Raw genomic sequence first — 20,728 nt, forward strand, 5'->3', positions numbered from 1 at the left:
GTGTGTGCGAGTAAGTAGCAGCCTCATTTTCTCACATGCAAATGAAGGCGTCGGTGCAAAGATAACGAGGCCCATATTTCCACCTCCTCAGTGGGGCCATTATTTATTGATGTTCTGCATATTTCCCCCTCCCTCCCACTCTCACGCTTTCTTCATCCTCTCCTTGTTGCTAGGGTCTTCTCACTGCCATCCTGTTACGATTTCGGTGTACTTTTAGTAATTATTAAAGCACAATGTGTTTGCAATCATGGAGGACGAAACAGTAAAACCCTCTGTGTCGTGTGACTGCGAAAATCATAATAGTGTATTGGTGAAATATGTCGGTGAAATTAATGGGAAAAGAATATCATTAGTATAAATTGCTAAATATAGCTTCTTGGATGCAAGTAGGTTTTGTATCAATATTTTCCAAAAGCATACAACATAACACACTTTCTTTTAGTCTCAATCTGGAGTTTGCTGGTTTGAAAGTCAGTTCGTTCCAATGTTGTGCCTTACATTAAGGATAATAACATGAACTTATTTAGCCTTTAAACCATCAGGACTCACAGAAAGTAGTTAAAAAATAATTTGGGGCCTGTTCATTGGCAATTCTATGTGCAGTTTGGAAACTTAGTTGGACTTCTCTACCCTCAACAGGAAACTAATTTAGCTCTTGGAAGTGAATCTGACCTACATGCTTTAGAGGGGCAAATTGCCACACTATCTAGAATAGCCTATTTTAGGAGACAACCTTTTTCCTCTCTTAGCAGGAATAATCTAATGACACTAACCTGTCTGGAATACAGCTTTTCCTGTATACAAAGCAAAACAAAAACTAAAGAAAAATACAAATTGACTGTATGATCGTGCAGCACTCACAGCTTTGCGTTAAAACACTGGTGTTCCTATGGGAGTTCCCAGTATGGACCCCATATCTAATCAGTTTGGAAAAGGCTAATGAGCTATCGAACTCACATCCCTGTTTCCCTTCTGGCAGAGCAGTACAATCTGATCCCTAGAGTCTGCATCTTACTCAACAGTGCTGACGGTCAAAGGCAGTGGTTCCTTGCCTTGAAGGGTTCTCCCAGTTAAATGAAGGTTAGCGTATTTTCACTGCTCATTATGATGACTTTAAGCTAGCACAAGGAAAAAATGTGCCAAAGCAGCGGAGGGTCAGAGGCTTCACTCCTCCACAGCAACAACAGTGTTAATCCTCAAAGAGATGCCCGCAGCACAACATGTTTATCCATTAAAGAGAAGTGGTCTAAAGTTAAAAGATAAGAAGGAAACTGACTCTTAAAAACTTATTCAAAAGGTTACCTTTAGGATTATGCTTCAAAATAAAGATGGGAAGGGAGTTTCCCTGTCCATTTCAGTAAGCTAAAATATCTACACATTACCTAAGGCTTTAATAAGAGACAATACACATCAAATAGGCTATTACTGTACATATAGACATATTTTGCAGCGATCACTGATATGAAGAGTGATTATAAAATAAAAGATAAAATGTAATTTTCCTCTACTGAAATTTGTTCCTAAAACAGCAATGTACAGTTGCTTTCAAATTTGAATCAAAAGTCTATTGAAGTGATTAAGTTTAACCCTGTAAACTGATTTCTTTTCACCAATAAACCATAAACCGTTGGAAGAGGAAACAAGTTTAGTAAAAAAAAAAAAAAATGCTTTGGAGATGTAAAAAAAAAAAAAAGAAAGATCTACGTATTTGATGAGCGCAGCAGTGACCTGATTGTAAAATGTTTTGCTCCGGTAGATCTGAGTCCTCCTGTGAACTGCCAAAGGTGACGGTCTGGTTTGAGCAAAACTCTAATACACACAAACACAAATCAACACATACGGCACATGGACATCAAAGCATGGAAAGCACATCGATTATAATCCTCTGAACGCCGCTATTGATTATAAGCCTCCGAACAAAACAGTGGTCGATATTCTGACTTTGACGATGGAAAAATTGCATTTTGTGTGTCTGCTTCATACCCCTGCTCTCAACAGCAAGTGTCAGAGAAGAATTTGAATGAAGGTGAGACGAGAGAGGCGAGGAGGAGGGGATCAAAGACTTGTGACTGTCACAGAAAGAAGAAGAAAGAAAGAAAAGAAAAAACGCAGTATATTCCGGAGATATTCTCTGCGGTGCTGGAATGTTCTTGGTGCTCACAAATGCAGACGTGCCCGGCACAAACACACACAGAAACACCTACCGGGCTTAAAATAGGACAAAAGATATTTCCCGGCTGGAATGAAAAATAATAAAATATGTTACAAAATTAGCACAGTGGTGTCAGTGAATGGCAGTGGTCCAGTTTTGCAGCAGAGGAATGTGTTAAAGCAGAAACTCAGCACTGAATGACTTGATTTAGAGAGGAATGAGCGGAGAAAGGAAGAAAAGACGGTAGGGGAGAAAAGCAAAGGGAAAGATGGAGGGTAAACTGTGGAGGAGATAACAGTCCATGTCTGTGTTCTCCCCTCCTTTCAAACCTTTATGCAAAAAAAGGGGTGTTGCATCTGTATTCAAAGTGAGAGCCCACTCCACCCTCCTTTTGCTCTCTCCCCTCTCTCTGCTGTGTACATTAAAAGCCCAAGTAAAAGCAGGTGTCAGCCAATTAAAATATATACACTTTCCTGGCTTTCTACCGCACACTTACTTAACATCTATGAATGACGCCCTCTTAACTCCTTTCAATTCACTTTCAAAGCAGGTTTTATTGGCACAACTGATGTGTAACAACTTATTGTACCATGGGAGCCCACCCCGCTGCATCTCCTCCATAAAAGGGACTTTGTTAACACGACCAAACTGTTCAGACAGAGCACGAGTCACGCTGCCAGTTAAGACTTACACTGCATGAGCAATATCTGACTCTCAGCATTCAATTCTCTCCTTTTTCCCCTCTCGCTTCTTCTCTGTCGCTTGTTCATTTTCTAGAAGGGGAGATGCAAGACGTAGAAGGAGCCGCAGCTCTGTCATGTTTTCATTAAAAAGCCACGCTTCACTGTCTAATCCTAACTGCTGTCCTCTTTCCTTACTAATTCTGACAGCTTACCTCATCTTTCAATCATGTTCACTCTGCCCTGCCCCTTGCTACTGTGTTGCGTTGTGCACCGCTCCCACCCTGAGTGGAGAGGATGTTAGAAAGTTGAGAGGACGGAGGTGAGGAGCGGACAAAGGTGGAGGTTGATGAGAGAAAGAGGGATGAGAAAGAGTAGACAGAGCAGAGTCCAGTTACCACTATGATTGGACCACGTCTCTTCTGCTTCACTTGACTGCTCTGTCCCAATTTGCCCTGTGTGACTTTAAACAGTAAACACTGGGGGAGGGGATGATGCAGATGGGGTGGGCATCGGGAGACTGAATGGCCAGTCGTGGACAGACATTAAACTGATCGTATGCAAAAGTAGTCTAACTCAACGCAATGCCGCAGAGACGCCATGTTCCCCCCCATAAACCCACCCTAACCAGACAGGCCAACGATGCTGCATAAAGCTAAATGGACCATCTCAGATAGAGGGAGCGCTGAGGAGATTAGGCATCAGTATAAGCATCAGAGGAAACGAGGGATGGAGGGGAAGACGGTGGGAGGATAGGAGAGAAATGGGGAGAGATGTAGAAATAGGAGTCCATTATTCATGATGTGTGTTTCATGTGCTTGGTGACATCTGGGACAGCAGTGATAATGAGAGTCCCGGGAGAGAAAAACCACACACATACACACACACACACACACACACACACACACACACACACACACACACACACACACACACACACACACACACATCCCAATGCACAGCACCATGCAGAAGTGTGCCACCGTGATCCAAACACCTACCCTTCAACTGGATATCCCGTAAACTCTTATTGAACTGTTGATCGCATGTGAACTGAGGCTCAAACACTGAAATAACGCTGTCCCTTAGTCAAAGTAAAAATCCGGTGAAAAAAAGCTCTTGCCCCTCCACCTTGTTTTGATTAAGCAGTGTGTGTGTGTGTGTGTGTGTGTGTGTGTGTGTGTGTGTGTGTTGCGGTGTACTCCAGCTTAGCCCATGGCCGGGGGCAGTGAGCTGCATTAGCGGGACTGAGTGAGCGACCTGGTCCCTCCCTATTAGTGTGCTGGTGGCAGAGGAGTGTCACTGCCCAGCATAGAGAGAGAGAGAGAGAAACTGCTGCCACACACACACACACACACACACACACACACACACACACACACACACACACACACACACACACTAACATTGTTTACCAGCAGTTGAAATCCCTAACAGGACGCCAAATGACCATAAATACACTCAGTATCAAATATCACAATCTCACATTTACCTAAATTAAACCACAGAAACCTCTATCACCATCAACAACAGAGTATCAGCAGTAACCTGCCAGTGGAAAGCGGTGTGCAGAATTCTCTGTATTGCACCTAAGATGCAGCGATCACTGATTCTATGGTTTTAAAGTGTCTAGACAACCACTGGTTACTGCTTCTGCACAATTACAAACATCCAGTGAGTAAAGTACAACATTGTAAAGAGTACTCAGAAGTAGAAATAACACAAGGTAAGACTACTCTATTACAAGTAAAAATCCTGTAAAGGAATGTACTTAGATATATATATATAGATATAAGCAGCATTTTAACGGTGTAAACAGTCAAAAGCGAGTTCATATTAACCACTATATACAAATAGGTAGTTTAATTTATAATAATGTCTGTAATAAAAAAATGTAACTAGTAACTACAGCTGTCAAATAAAAGTAGTGGAGTAAGAGTACAATATTTATATGTACTATTGTATTTATAGAAGTATAAAGTAACAGAAAACGAACATACTCAAGTGAAATACCTCAAAATTGTGCTTGGGTAAATGTACTTAGTCACATTCCAGTTTGAATCTGCCAAACAGGAAGTGGTCAGCATACAATTCATTAAAAAAACATAATTGGCAGATTAATCACAAATAAAAATGTTGGATTGGCTTTTATAAACCTGTATATATAAAAGTGTGCATATTGCACTGTTGCTAGATATGACCTCATCACATTTCCTATACAGTACATATACTGTACACGTGAATATAGACACAGGAAACCATCCTTTTGTCGCATCTGCACAATATTAAACTTAAATTTTGAAGTGAAAAGCCCCCGCTTTACAATGAGACTGACCCTAGATTTTTTTGGTATTGACACAAAAAAATATTGACTGCTGTTTGCCTTGTATCATCCCTATTGTACATACACCATGCTGAACTGTTGACTGAAGTATTTACAGAGTTCCACTGATGGCAAAAACAGAGACAAAACAACTCCCAACCATGTTGAATTATTGACTTGCTTACACATGATATTGTATATGTACATACTAAGCCACAAACACCACAACCACAACAGCCGAAAAACATCACAACCTTTTCCTCACACTTTTCTAGCACATTAACCCCAAAGCAGCAATCCAGATCCGCTCACCTCCCTCAACTTCCTGCCCACTGCCGTCAACCACGGCCCGCTGTGTGGATCTGGCCTTTATGTGTGTTCGGTCAACTAATAGTGAGGCTGATCAATAGGTCTGATTGAGAGGTCATGTAGGAACATGGCACTTGGATGACCACCAGGGATCCCATTTGATCCCCGAGCATGTCTCCTCACGGTCCCCAGACCACCAGCTGCATTCACAGAAACGCCGTAAAAAAGAAATCTCTCCATCAGGGTCACTGAAGTGTGAAATCCATCACTCTATACCAGAATAAATCAAAATGTGGAGTGCATCTATTTTAGGCTTAATTAAGAATATCTGATTCTAGAACTCTTTCAGTTTCTAATGTTTATTTCCCTTACACCTTATCTTTTCTTTTAAATTATACATTTAGTCAGAATTCGACTTTTGGTATAATCATATATATACTTTAGACTGTCTGTAATTATTCCATGAAATCAGAGGGAAATTTGTAGGACCACAAGTTAAGAAATGTTATGACAGGATTTGAGAGAAAATCTCTGTTTTTTATATTGAGAAAAAAACAGAAATGAAGACTGACGGGGGAAATCTGAACCAAACTTCCTGCCGCTGCTGCGAGCTTCTGAGTAAAGAAGCATTTCCTTAAATACAATTTCTTAGTAAAGCCTGCTGTAATCTCCTCGCCCTAATCCCTCTTCGGGTAGCCTAAACAAAAGAGTAGAAGAAAGCAGGAGGAAAGTGGTAATACCTCTTTACTGAAATCCTATTTCTTAACCCAATCCAGGCCACATAAACCCTCCAACTCTTTGACTCTAAGCCTTGACACAAGCCTTCCTGCTTTCACTTTCCTTAACAACTCTGGATGTGGTTAGCAGTGCAGATTAACAAATATCCTTCCCAGAGCCAGTAAATACAAATTATTTGGTTACTCTCATCTGATAGAATACTAAAAAAAAGTCCCAGTGATGAGAATGTGGTGATCACTCAGGAGCAAGAGTTGACAATGTGACCTGAAATCTATATGAAGATAAAATATCACTTTTCCTTGAAAACAATACACTTACATACATCCGTGTGCTTTCTATCTAATGTTACTACAACTATATACTTAAAATTTGTAGTTGTAGTGTTGATCATGTCTTTAAATTACTGTCAAACTGTACCACGCCTGAAGCTACAGTAATATTATAAGGAAAGTTCCATTTAAGTTAAAACTAACTTAAAGAATCATCTTCTTTTTCCTAGTTCATTACAACTCAGTCTTATTTTAGTAGGTTTGTCGGAGATCTCAGCAAGTGCCATGTTATCACAATGAATAAAAATAATGGCAAAAGCAGAAAAAAAGACCCCAGTTTTAATCAACTGAAATTATCTTTAAAGCCACATGATTAGAAATGTGTGAATCCAAACCAGACATCCCAAACTAACTCTCATCTCTCTCTCTCTCTCTCCCTCTCTCTCAGTTGATATATTCTCACATAGCCTGGCTTGAAGGGCCAGATTTCTGTCAGTGATGTGCTTGCAGGGGCTTCCCCATCTCTCCCTCTTACACTGATTGACACTGATACACTGATGCACCGTAAACTTGCTCATACTACATGCTCATATTGCACGTGTGTGTGTTTGTGTGTGTATGCGTGCGTGAGCCTGAGAGTGTTTACTGAAGACACAAAGAGAAAAAAAGCCGGGGGAGAGGGACGGCAGAGTGTGTACGTTTCTGTGTTATGCGCACGTGAGCAGGCGTGTGTAGTAGTGTGTAAATAGTCAATAATAGCCGACACTTGTCAGCCCTCTGCTCTGTACTCACAAAGCCTGTGGTTGAGCCATTGTTGAACTCCGCCTCTCCACGCCAGCCAGCCCCCTCCCAACTGGGCCTCTCAAGCAGAGATAATTATGCCTATTGTGCCCCTTGCACGCACGCACGCACGCACGCACGCACGCGCGCGCGCACACACACACACACACACGTTTGTGCTAATTTACACACCCACCCACGTGCTTACTCAACCTAACTGAGTAAAAGATGGCTGCCAGCACCCCATCTGTTCCTGCCCTGCTCAGCACACTGGGGTAAATGTGAGAGGGGCAAACATATTCGGAGATAGAAGAAAGAAAAGAAAAAGAACAAACTGCTGAATTATTTGGTTGCATTGGAAACTGTGTTTGAGCGGTTAAAAGGTAATACATTTCCATGTTGTTTTGTCATTTCTTAGATAGATGGTTTTACAAAACACTGCTCATTGTTAGGTTTTGGTGTTACCAGCATATGTTTGCATGTGTACATAGGTAATAGTGGCACCTTCTGCTGCATAATTTAGTCTTTAATGTCTCCCACTAACCCCCATGACTATGCTGTGTGCCATGTGGGACAGAGGCAGGAGGAGAGGAGGGTAAGGTGAGGGAGGGTTGGTGTAAGACTAGAGGGTGGAAGTGACAGAGGGCAACAGTCGATGGGGTTATGTTCAATGAGCCCTGGGGACGCCACGTGCTCCCTGTCCCCCTCTGTCACACCACGTCCTGCTGCACCCAGGCAGCCCGAGCACAACAACAGGACAGCCGCCACACAGCAGAGCAGAGTGGAGCGCAGCCTTAATGTATCCAGAGTTAATGTTTAATGAATACTCCATATTCAGGCAACTTCGTGCAAAATCTGAAAATGGCTTTATTGTGTTACTTTCGAGGGTGATGTGTGTGTGTGTGTGTGTGTGTGTGTGTGTGTGTGTGTGTGTGTGTGTGTGTGTGTGTGTGTGTAGGGGGCAGGCTTGTACATGTGTACTTTGCAGAAGCGAGTGTGTGTGTGTGTGTGTGTGTCAGACCAGTGTTTACAAGAGTCTGCTGTGTCCCAGACAAGTGTATCTATTAATGTATTCCTGCTCTGAGTGCAAAAGCACAGATTTACAAACAGACATTGTGTCCTAACACACCACTGCTCTCCATGAGGTCCCTCTGGCTTTGTCACCTCTCTCCTCACTGCACCTGTGCGGAGCTTTAGGACACTAACTTTTTAATTACTGAGAGGAAAAGCTGCAGTACGTGCATGGTCTAAGAAATATATATACACAACTGTTTTAGAACTGTCAAATACATAGCCAGCTGCAGCATGCTGGAACCACAGAGAGAGCAGGTATACATACATACACTTATTAAAGTCACCTCCATACATAATATATTTAATATTTATATTTTAATATCCAAATACAGTACATAATGTATATGTAAAGGCCCAATTAGCAATTGATAAACATTTGGTCCATATGGTCCAAACCCCCTTGTAATCGATGTGCTGTGAACTATTCTATATTAATGGCAACTGTTTTGATAATGTTTTAGACAAAACGATAAACCGAATAAATAATCAGCGAAATTATTTGCATTATTTGCAGCCCACTCAACCAAGTCCCTGCAAACTAACCAGTTTAGCTTAGCTACTGTAACTTCATCCTACAAATTGATAAACTCAACTGTATTTTTCAACGTGCTCCCAATGAATGTGTGTGTGTGTGTGTGTGTGTGTGTGTGTGTGTGTGTGTGTGTGTGTGTGGTTTCTCTGTTGAACCGCTTGACTTCCAGCAGGGACCCCAGGGGCAGAGGATTGATCTGTAATGTAGCCTGTAAGTGACCTCACCACCCATTAGGATCCAAGTTCACATTAAGGCCTGATAACTCAGCATTTACACACCGACAGGTTAAATCCACCTTACTTTCAACACAACAGAGACTTAGCTAGACTGATGAGATAGAATACACCATTCCTCTCACAGTATTCTGGAAATGTACAGTACAAGCAGTGTCTGTCAATGGTCTGTATGCATGCAAAACACATATGTATCCTGTATAATTTCACCAAGAGGGAGTAGAACAAGATGGAGTGGAAGTTTGGAGAGAAAATAGGAGGACGAGAGTAGAGCTAGAGTACAAAGATAGTAAAAAAAAGAGAACACAGAATACTGAGGATGAGTAGGTGAAGTGTTGATGTGTGCGAGAAGAGTTTTCTGATTTTGTAGAAATTGTAATTTTTCCCTTCTGTCATTGCTTTTCAGCTCTGGGTTTTATGGATATGTGTATTAAATGACTGTGCAAATACATAAACAAGGCCAAACTGTGTGGCAGGTGGATAAGATGGAGCATGGTTGGGCATCTTCTGTGGACCACCATGTGGCCGCAGCCATCTGCTGGTCCAGTCTCTATTCATCGGAGCCACTCATTAGCTTTCTGCTGGTTAGACTGACGGCCTCGATCTGCAAGCTGAACCCTCTCTGTGTCCCACTGTTGTTTTTATTCCCGTCCACAAACCCTCCATCTCTCTTTCTCCGCTCCAGCTCTCCTCCTCCCGATCACTGCTCAGACAAGCAGGCCTCCATTGTCTTATGAGGGTCACACACACGAGAACCCACACAAAGCTTAAATACAGGGATGACATGGGATGGGCAAGTGAGAGGGAAATAGGTCAGTCTGCATGCAACCCCCCTAATAAAACCCCTCACTGTCCTGGCTGGACAGGAAAGTGGGGCAGGCTAGGACACACACACACATGCATGCACATGCGTGCACACACACACACACACCTCCAGATGGGTAACGTGTGTTTGACAAAATGGAACCTGTTGGGGTTCAGAGGGCATGGCTGCGTTGTGTTATGTCATCAACTCAACCTTCAGAGCGGTATGTGATTGTCCTGCTAATCAGGGTCTGCACATAATAATTCCTGATTCTTTTTTACTTTTGTCTCGTCACTTTTGAATTCTTATTTTGTATTTAAACGGTGGGGAATCAGAGAGAAGACACACAGGAAGGAACTGCAGTGGGAGCCTCAGGTCTGTGGTGGCACAAATGCTGCTCTGAAGGTAGATGACTTGAATGCATCAATACCTCTAATTAAAGTCAATTAAAATGTTAAAAAATCAATACGTAAACAATACCTATGTGTTGAAACTAATTAAATCTCCAGCACTAAGACAGACACTTGCAGCTGGAAAAAAGAACCAATCCTATTGTTTCTGTTTTGTGTTGCAACTATGCGGAACAGCCAATCACAGCCCACCAGAGTATTGTTTTTACAGTAACATTCAAAGAACGTTCAGTGATGGTTGAGTGCTTTGACTTGCTGTTTGCAGTGGATTTTAGCAGACAATGTCCCTCTTTATCAATACAAAACCAGACAACATCCTAGGCAGAGTTTTTGTTACCACAGAGACAGCTAACAAAATAAAAGACATGCAAGTCAATTCTTGTGAATGTGATTGTCTATCTCTCTTCGCTGTATGATCGACCGCCAGAAAGCCCAGGGTGTTTTGTTGCCTTCTGCCCAGTGCATGCTGGGATAGCCCCAGGAACAAGCATTTATGGAAAATTATGGAATGAATGTTTTTGATTTAAAAAAATCAACCACAACATATGGATTTACTCACTCGAAATCAACTGCAACTCCTTCTGCTGTGTTTCTTAAGGAACAAAATAGTGACAGGCCAGACAGGCAACCACCCACTCACTCACTTGCAGAGAGCTCTCAGTCACAAAATCAATTTTAATTTTCACATCTTCGTTAGACCTATCCAGACAGTCCTTTGCTGGCCGAGTAGGGGGGAGAGAGTAAGAAAGAAAGAGAGTTTGACCGGTGATGTTAAGATATGGTTAACTGAGGAGTGGGATATGAGCATCAATAATGTTTCCATTGGGCCATTTATATAACCACATTTATCTACTGTATATGGATATTCACTGTATGTGTATGTGTGCATAGTTTTTGTGCATCAATGTGAGAGTGCACATACAATATTCAGATTAACGAACTGTTCTGCAGACGTGTTGTGTTTTAGAGGTCATGTTGCGGATAAGTGACTGTGTTGATTGGCTGTAAGGATGATGAGGTCACTGTGTTGATTAGAGCAGTGGGTCGGGGTCAAGGTTGAACACGGCTACATTGCGAGTGCTTGTTGTGTTTGTGTGTGCCTCTGTCGTAGGGACACGAAAGTTCAGTGAGCAGCTCATCATGTTCAACATCTGATCCTCACACTCACTGCTCATCAACTGACCTATATACCCCTAATTACACACAGCAGCCTCACGACGGTATTCACAGCAACACCCCATACATAAAAAAAAACATAAATACACACACAGAGGACTGGCACATCCAAACCAGATCAACTGTATTGATGTTTAGGAAACATGGCGGGAACTCTTAATGTAAAGAGGGACTGCAGGAAAAGGTAGAATCATTCTTGATTTTAAAGTGAAAACAGCAAATCAGAATAGAGAAATAATGATTTAAAGAAATGTCCTTTGAAAACAAAAATTAAACAAAAATAGCATGTATAATAAAATCTAATTCAATAATTTTTTAACAGAAAATTTTATACAACAAAATGATTGGTTGGTGTGTGTGTGTACAACTAACTTGTAGGCATGTAAGTAAAATGAGTAAAGTAAAGTAGTGTGTGGAAAAGTGAGATCAAATGAATTTAAATTTGAAAACTGGTTGTTGTGAGTGTATGTAATTAAAGTCAAAATTAAAGCATGGAGTAATGTTGGAGCAGAAAGCTTTTTTTGGTTATTCTGACAAAATGTGTAATAGACAGAAATGTGATACAAAGTACAGTAAAACACTACAATACTGTACTTTGTACATGAAAACTGAAAATGAAGTAAAATATAAAAAAAATAATAAAAAATAAACTACTGCAACCTTGGTGCATGTGTATGTGTGATTTGCATACATATAATATAAAACGCCATCTGCCAGGACCTGAGGCCGTTCTTGCCCTACTACCCTCCTTGCTTCTCTTTCTTTGGTTCATTTTTCTTCTCTACCTCTCATCCCTCTCTCCTACATTGTTATTGCAAGCATTTTAAATGCAGAAAATAAACATGTATACATCTCAAACATACATTACACACAATATATAATTGCATCATAAGACACTCATAATGTATTCACAAACAACAACAACAACAACAACAACAACAGACAAAAAGACTACATCAACAACACTACATTTCTCTCTCTCTCTTGCACACCCACTCACACACAAATGAGGTTAATGAAGACGAATGTGGGGGCACAGTCCTATTGACATCCTATGTCTCTAATTGCGGCCCTGTTCTTCAAGGACATGGTGCTAAGACAAGCAGGGAGAGGACAGGAATCTGAAGAACTGTGGAATAATCATGTAACTTGGAGGAGAGTCTATCTAATGCAGTGTCAATCACAATTAAAGGCAGGATACGACATTGGGGGAAAACAATTGTATGTGATGAGATGTAAAAGCGGTAAGAGGGAAATGTCTGTGAAGAGAAGAGGAAGACGAAGGAGAGTAAGGGAGGAAATATCAAGCAGGGAGGAAGGAGGAGGAGGAGGACCAGATCAGTGATCCAGAACAGTGAGCAGACAGAAGACACGAGTTAAGAGTTCGGTCAAACATAGAGCACAGCGGAGCATCAGCCGTCCTCACACACAAACAGAAACACACACACACACACACACACACACACACACACACACACACACACACACACACACACACACATAGACGATAAAGACATACCTAAATCCTATGAAATGAATCAACCTGCCCACCCCAGGATAATCCAGATTCACTCATGTGATGTCCTACCTGGTACGATGGAAACAGTGTCTCTCTCCCAGGACACGACGCTGACGTACTCCTGCACGGCAGCGGGGATGAGGCACTTGAACACAGCTACGTTGCCCCGCATTGAGCGCTGATCCGCCACCCGCACGGTGTAGGGCTCCCTGAAAACTACAAAACAAACCGCACATATCATATTGAGATAGCTAATATCTAAAACTTTAAAAGGCAGGGTTATTTTCCTACCATTGAATACAGTAGTGGAGGTGTGGTGACCCATTATGATGTAAATGCTGCTTCAGACGTTTTCCAGACAGGCATTTCAAATAATTTTTTTTACTTAAAAGAGTTATTATTATTTAAAGATATTATCTACACATAATATCTTCCAACATCTATCCAGAAGACGCGTTGACAATGGATGAACATCATGACGATATCATCACCTTGTGAGCCTTCTTGTTCTGAGACAAAAACAATAATCTGCACATGTTTACGTCATCAAAAACAACACATTAACACTCCAGACCAAAACGCCCTTTCATCAATTTCTATAGAACTCCACATTTATTCATTGGAAATTACTGGCCTACTCTCATGCTGTTTGAACTCCTCTAATTCTGCATCCACTTTCACCATAAATAGTGCGAGCCACCATTAAGCAGGATAATCATGGAAATTATTTTCTAGCTTTGGCGTGACATCATCACAAAACACCGATCTCTTGTTTTTGCACAGAACTTCATGAGGATACAACGGAGCGAGCTGTGCATTTAAAGCAAACTGAAGGGTTATTGGTGCTTCAGTATGCAGGTTCATGCAATATTTTACACTCTGGTGAATAAGCAGGGACTCATTAGCAAAATCACATGAAAGCTAGGACGTATCCGAAGGTTGCTAAGAAACTGGTTCGGAGTTCCTTCCCTGGTAACAGACACGATGACAGCATGCATACATTCCTGCTGCAAGAGGGAAACACATGCAAGAGCACAGACATTTGCATCTTCTTTGAACAGATGAGTGGAATACAGCATATCTGTCAAATTCTTCTGAAATAATATGGAATGAACCACCACTGATGTGAATTGGCTTAGAAATTGCTGTTAGCCATGAAGCAGTAAAAGTGGTTCAAATGAGACCCCTGTCAATTATTGTCCAATGTCACAACGGCCACAGGACTGAACCCCATGACAAAGCGTCCGCATCCTGTCTGACCATAACCTGTGCACCGGAGCTGCCGGGGCCCGACAGAGGCCGCTGGCTGCAGGATGTTTGGTTCATGCTAATCCCTCGTCTCCTGAGGCCAGGCTTTTGGGTCATGTGGGAATGAAGGCAGCAACCGGCTGGCATGCAGCTCAGGGTCCTGGCTCAAATCCTCAACTTGGCGCTAGTATTAGTATTAGAATAAATATGAGTATTAGTTCAGGTCGGTGTTGGGAGGCAGAATATGAAAACAGATGTTGATGGAAGGAGGGAAGGGGGAGGGAACGAATGGCCTGAATGAATGATGGGAAGGAGGGAGGGGAGGGGAGACGACAATAGATGCAGTGTAACTAACATCCAGCTGCAGCTTTGTTCCAGCTGCAGTTTGATGGAACTCTTTGGTGAAGTATCCCTGCTGGTTCTAGAGCTGCAGAGACCCAAACCCCCAGACGTACTATTTTACTTTAGATGAGGTCTGGCTTATTAAAGCAGCCTCGCACAGTCCAATCAATGGAAAGCACCAATTAGGTTTGTTAATGAGAGATAATTAAAGAAGTGTGCTGTGGCTATATTTAGTCTGCACAAGAGGACAGTTTGAAGAACGAGGGAGCAGGGAGGAGGAGGACAGAAAATGAATATGATGGCAACAGAGGCAGCTTTTGGTCAAAATGTCTAAAAATAGACTACCTATAATATCTACTAGTGTTTATCAGTTCAGTCTTGATTCTCACGGATGCCTAAAAATAATTAAACATTATTTTTATATATTTACTGAAAAGAGGTGTATTTTTATGTACAGTACAGTAACAGTTTTTAAAAAAAATTGTTCTAAATTAAAATGTCCCTGTTTTAGCTGAGTGAGCGCCTAGCTGTAAAAGATGGTAATAAGGTCACTGACACTTAGAACCGTACATCCTTATCACTTGGTGTTGAATTACTTTTCTCATCTGGCAAAGCTTTAAAAAAGATTCCTCAAAAAATATTAAAGTGGCTGTCAATTTCTTGGTGGCCTTTATTGTGCTGACCTTTTAAAAAAAGGAGTGTCAATTAGTATGATCTGGTCATGTGATACAACCTATAGCCACACGTTTTCCTCCTCTTCTGATCTGGTTATATCATTTAAAATGTACCACATTGGAGTTGCTACTTAACTCTAAGTACTGTAGTGGTTGTGTTTTGCATTTCTTCCTACCAGATGGTGCCATGCTGTAGATGGAGCTGAAGGGGTTATGTCGGTATAAAGTGCAGTGGTTCATTACCAGCTTGGTCAAATAGGTGTGAGCGAAGGCCGAGGCCTGGTGTAGTATGTGATGCAGATGATCTCTCTGTAGACTGTGTTCTAGGTCAATCTGTGTTCAGGTCGAGACGGGCTATTTTAGGGCAGGTGATTCTGTGTGTGGGTAGGGCTTTTTGCAGCTGCTAATCACATCTGCTCTACTTTATGCTTTCACAACTGTCTCTTTTTGCTCCATTCCTCATCATGTTGTGTCTCACTTTGGAATTTTGATCCATAACCGTCCTTCTTTTCATCTCAATCTTTCAGACCCTTCAGCCTAGTTTTGCAATTAGGCCCATTCCCCTATCCCCACTGTGGTCCCAACTCACCAGCTTTGATGCGGATGTTGGGGCTGCGGATCTTGCCGGCTTGGTTTTCGGCAGTGCAGAAGTAGTCGTTGTCGTGGATGTAGCTGTTGTAGGCGGAGGGCGAGAAGGGGTACAGCTGTAGGGTGCCATTGGCGTGCACGTGGCGGATGTGGGGCACGTCGTAGATGTCGTCGCCGGTGGCCAGGTACCAGCGCAGTATGGCACTGGGGGTGCCCCCTGCTGGACAGGGCAGGGACACCCCCACCGAGCTGGAGTAGGTTACCCTCTGCAGGGAGGCATTCACAAAGTACAGCCTGGTGGAGCCCACATCCTCACTGTGTACTGTAGGGGCAAACAGACAACACAACATCACCGAACAGGCCATGGTAGAGGTGAGAGGCGAACAATGAGCACCTGTTATGTGCCGTATACACTCTGTAAACACACACACACACAAACTAACAGGATTCCACTGCCACTCACTTAAAGCAATCGGCATCACATTAATGGACAATAAAATGGACAGAGTGGGAATGCCCTTCAAATGTGTTGCAAAATAATCATAACAAATATATGTCAAATGTCCAGCTGCAAACATCAGTCATGTGATTCAGAAAGCCAGGGATTTGGGCTAAAGCCTGTGATGGTTTAGATGGATCGGAGGGAGGAGGAGCCTGTTACCTCCGTACAGTGTGTGCACACATACACAAACCAAGATAGAGAGAGGAAACTCGATGATAGGTTAGGTTATGTGATTGGAATTTCTATGCCAGACGCAGAGATTTAAGTCTATTTAATCTCCTTACATATTTAACACACGCTCACACATGCACGCACACACTCACACACACATACAGGAATGTTCTTCATTGTGGCACTCAGATTAAACACATACAGCTTCAGCAGAGAAAGGAGAGTGAGAAGAGGAAAGGAGGAGGGGGCAGTCTAGTAAATTTGGGGTCGTAATAGGAAAGATTAGAAGAGAAAGAAGAGTGTGTGTGTGTGTGGGGGGGGGGGGGGGGGCACTGCTGATGGACAGATGTGGATGTTAACCACCATTGCTTCTAAATTATATCTAATACACACCACGCGCCACCACATGTTCACCTCAGCACAGAAAGTCCATAAAACATCATGGAAGATACTAACAGATACTGTAAGAGCCAGGATGTGGATCCAAATTGGATGAAATTAGCATTCAGCATACTGTGGTTGTTCATGACTGTGTGTTTATTGTCTTTTTTACAAAATGGATCAAATTGATTTCTTCCCTATTAAATAATACTTGTTGAAATTATGGAATCTCCAAAACATGTCAATATGTATTGCTTAAAAATAAATACAAAAGTGTCAGTGGTAGAATCAACAAGTTTGAATATATTTATATTACATTTTTGATTGATTAAATTGCAAAACATTTAATAATTTAGCGTTAAATGTTATACTTAATCCTTACTAATACTCCTTACTTCATAGTATTTGTGTAACAAAACAGTTCTGATCACTTCTTCTACCCTGGTAACCTTTTGTAAAAACCTATATGAAAAGTTGAAGGTCTGGGACTCAAATTTATTCGAAAATATGTCCAATATGTCACAGTTCAGCACAGAATGACGCCAATATATTGTTAATAAAAAAGATCTAGAGATGAGACTGCAAAATGGATAACACAAAATAGGTTAATACAGTAATGATTACTTTCCGTATTGATCAACAGCAGATTTATTTTTTGATACATTATTAAATCATTTTGGTCTATAAAATGTCAGAAAATAGTGAAAAATGCCCTTCAAAATTCCGTACAGCCCAAGTTGAAATCATTAAATTGTTTGTCTGACCAACACTCAAAACTCAAAGATATGAAATCTATTATTACGTAATATAAAGAAAAGCAGCAAATTCTCACACCTGAGGGGCTACAACTAACATTTAGCTTTTGCTTGAAAACGATGAATTGATCTTCAAAATATTTTTTTCTGTTGATCAACTTATTGTTTTTTTTGTTTTTTTTTAAATCAAACAGGTTTTGAATCCAGTGTGGTCCAGATCATCTGTTCACCGACTTCGTAATAACACCAGCTAATTGTTAAGCTCACTTTAATTAAATAGCAGTACTGCATGTAAAATACAGTAACACCAAGTGTACAAAAACATTATGTTTTGTGACACTGAAAACTTTATGATTGGTGTTGTGCTGTACCAGCTAAATGATGGAGCTTTGACAATCCTTCTTTAATAATCATGAAAGCATGCTGTAAGATTGAGGGAACAGGATGAGAGAGAAATATCCCCGTTGCTCACACTGTTATTAGGTTTTCACAGGTACACGAAGCACAATACCCAAAATAGTTGTGACAATCAGAACCATCTGTGTGAACAAGGAGTATTAACTTTGTGATATTGTTGCAGAGAATCACAAAGCCCATCAGATATGACCTTCTGGAGTATTAAAACCAAACACAACCACACACAGCTTTAAGCTATGGGTGATGTAAACAGAAAAAAACATTAACAGAATCAATCACTACCATCAACAGTTTCACTGTGCTGGCACTAAGCTCAGTGGACCAGATCGAAAAAAAGACGTAGCGATCTCTTTCATGCATGAGGGTTTGTTAATAATTCCAGCTTCCTTTCAAAGAAGTGCTACTCTCCATAGTAGACTAGAGATTGATAAAGCTGGACAGAATGTTACAGATGGTATTTGAAAATGTGTCTGGCAGTCCAGTGGTGGGCTGCAAAAACCAGGTCAGACTCCCTCCCCTCTGCAGATTACTGATAATGGCCCCTGAGCATAAAGCCCATATTAAAGATTGCAATATCTATAATCTCCCAATGGGGGGACAGGACTAAAGTGGAAGAGTGAGGGGGTCACCCTGAGAGCTTGGGGGGCTGGGCAGCAGGAGAGCCTCTCATACAGTAGATTATATGGCCTGGGGGCCTGGGCACTGGGGGGGCTGGGGAGCACTGGGACTGATGGAGTGGGAAGTGGAATAGAAAGGGGATCAGAGCAAACTCCCACCACTCAGAGCCTGTCAAAACCAGGCAACCACACATGCACTCACTAGACACACACACACACACACACACACACACACACACACACACACACACACACACACACACACACACACACACATGCATACACATAAACACATGCACACAAAAGCAGCTCTCAGTCACACTGAGGAGACAGAGCAGGTTGCCATGGTGGCGCTGGCACTTGAAAGCTGTGACTGAAACAAGAACAACTCAACAATTTAGCCTAACAACAGTGACCCACTGAACAATCTAAATTTAGAAACTTCAAGTCACCAAACCCCAAATTCTGTCACACTGTCTCAAATATTTGGAGGTTGCAAAAATAAACTGCTGAAGTGAGCAAATATGTTTAAATGGCATAGAGGTGAACAGACAGACAGAAAGCAGGAAGTGTAATAGTTTACATTTTGGTGTGTGTAACCGTTTGTAACTACAGTTTGTAAAATTTTGTAAAATAAATAGTGTGTAAATGCCTGACATACCAGCGGTGGCCAAGCCAGTCAGCGATTGTTTGGAAAAATTGCTGTTTGGTTAGGTGTGGTCAGGCACAGCAACATGAGCGCATCACACTGGATGTGCTCCAAAACTCAACTGGCACAGTCCTGGTTTGTGCCAGACTGGCGGACTTTCCACTCCATTTAAGACCAACAGTCGAAACATTACATACCAACTGTGCCAACCTGCATAGACGGCTTGTATGGCAAGAAAACAAAATGCCACATGCACCAACAGTGAGGTAAACGACAGAGACTGCATGGTAAACACATATTTGTTGTGGCTGAATCCAAATGAAAAGGTACTGAAATGTGAATGTCAAAATTCAAGTTGGGTCAGTTGCACTAACCCTAATGCAGCTGTTCATGTTTATAAAGTTGAACCCCTTGAATAGGGACCTTTTTCACAGCAGACATTTTGACTTGTCATAGTAGGAAAAGCACAGCTGAAATTGATAACCTTAACAATGGCTAAATTCCATCAAGTGTCCCAGTAAGAGAATACGTTACAGATCATTCGCTCTTACAGATCATTCGATCAGATCGTTGCATTTGAAGTGTTGCATAAGGTAACTTAGCCTACTTATTAGGGGTGTGCAAAAAAATCAATTCGTATTCGAATCACGATTCAAGCTCTACCGATTCAAAATCAATTCATAGAATTCCAAAAATCGATTCATATTTAAAAAAATATTTGATATAATATAAAAACAATATATATATATACATATATATATTTATTTATTTTTTAATTGTATGTCTACTGCAATCACATGATAGATAGATACTTTATTAATCCCCAAGGCGAAATTCAAGGTCCCAGTAGCTTACAGACATCACACACAACATACACATACATCATAACAGGATGTTAAAATAACAAATAACAAACAAATCCACATGAATAATATGGACAATAAAAGATACTGAATAAACTAAATAAAAAATCCACATGCATGTACTAAGGGATGTATAATATATATATATATATATATATATATATATATATATATATATATATATATATATATATAAAATGTACACGGGAAAAGTAACTACATTTACATTCTTTTTTAATGGAGAATTGTTTTTGAATCGAAAATCGATATTGAATCGAATCGTGAGCTTAAAAATCGGAATCGAATCGTGACATTTTCTGAATCGTACACCCCTACTATTTATGTATTGCGAGCTAAACCGGGTAACGTTATCACTTTCATAACGTTCACTTATCACTTTCACTTATCACTGTCACTGTGTCGCAAGCCAAAGCATTAAGAGTTTGTTTTAGCAACCAACGTAATAATAACTTTGATTTATATAGCGTATTTCATGAAACCCAAGGACGCTTTACACAACT

General features: G+C 41.1%; 1 protein-coding gene across 2 annotated transcripts in view; it reads right to left on the minus strand.

Moving 5' to 3' along the window:
• Positions 1 to 20,728, minus strand: part of LOC144527753 (cell adhesion molecule DSCAML1-like) — a 52,392-nt gene that overhangs the window by 25,743 nt on the left and 5,921 nt on the right. Inside the window, exons 2-3 of one of the 2 annotated variants that reach the window (XM_078265985.1) lie at positions 15,854 to 16,174; positions 13,070 to 13,216 (exon numbers count right to left, since the gene is read on the minus strand). In XM_078265985.1, the coding sequence (XP_078122111.1) occupies positions 13,070 to 13,216; positions 15,854 to 16,174 (468 nt within the window). Of the gene's footprint in view, positions 1 to 13,069; positions 13,217 to 15,853; positions 16,175 to 20,728 lie in introns of those variants that run through there. The other variant, XM_078265986.1, reaches the window with a different exon arrangement.

The sequence above is a fragment of the Sander vitreus genome, chromosome 13 (genome assembly GCF_031162955.1).
Source record: "Sander vitreus isolate 19-12246 chromosome 13, sanVit1, whole genome shotgun sequence".
Taxonomy (NCBI): domain Eukaryota; kingdom Metazoa; phylum Chordata; class Actinopteri; order Perciformes; family Percidae; genus Sander; species Sander vitreus.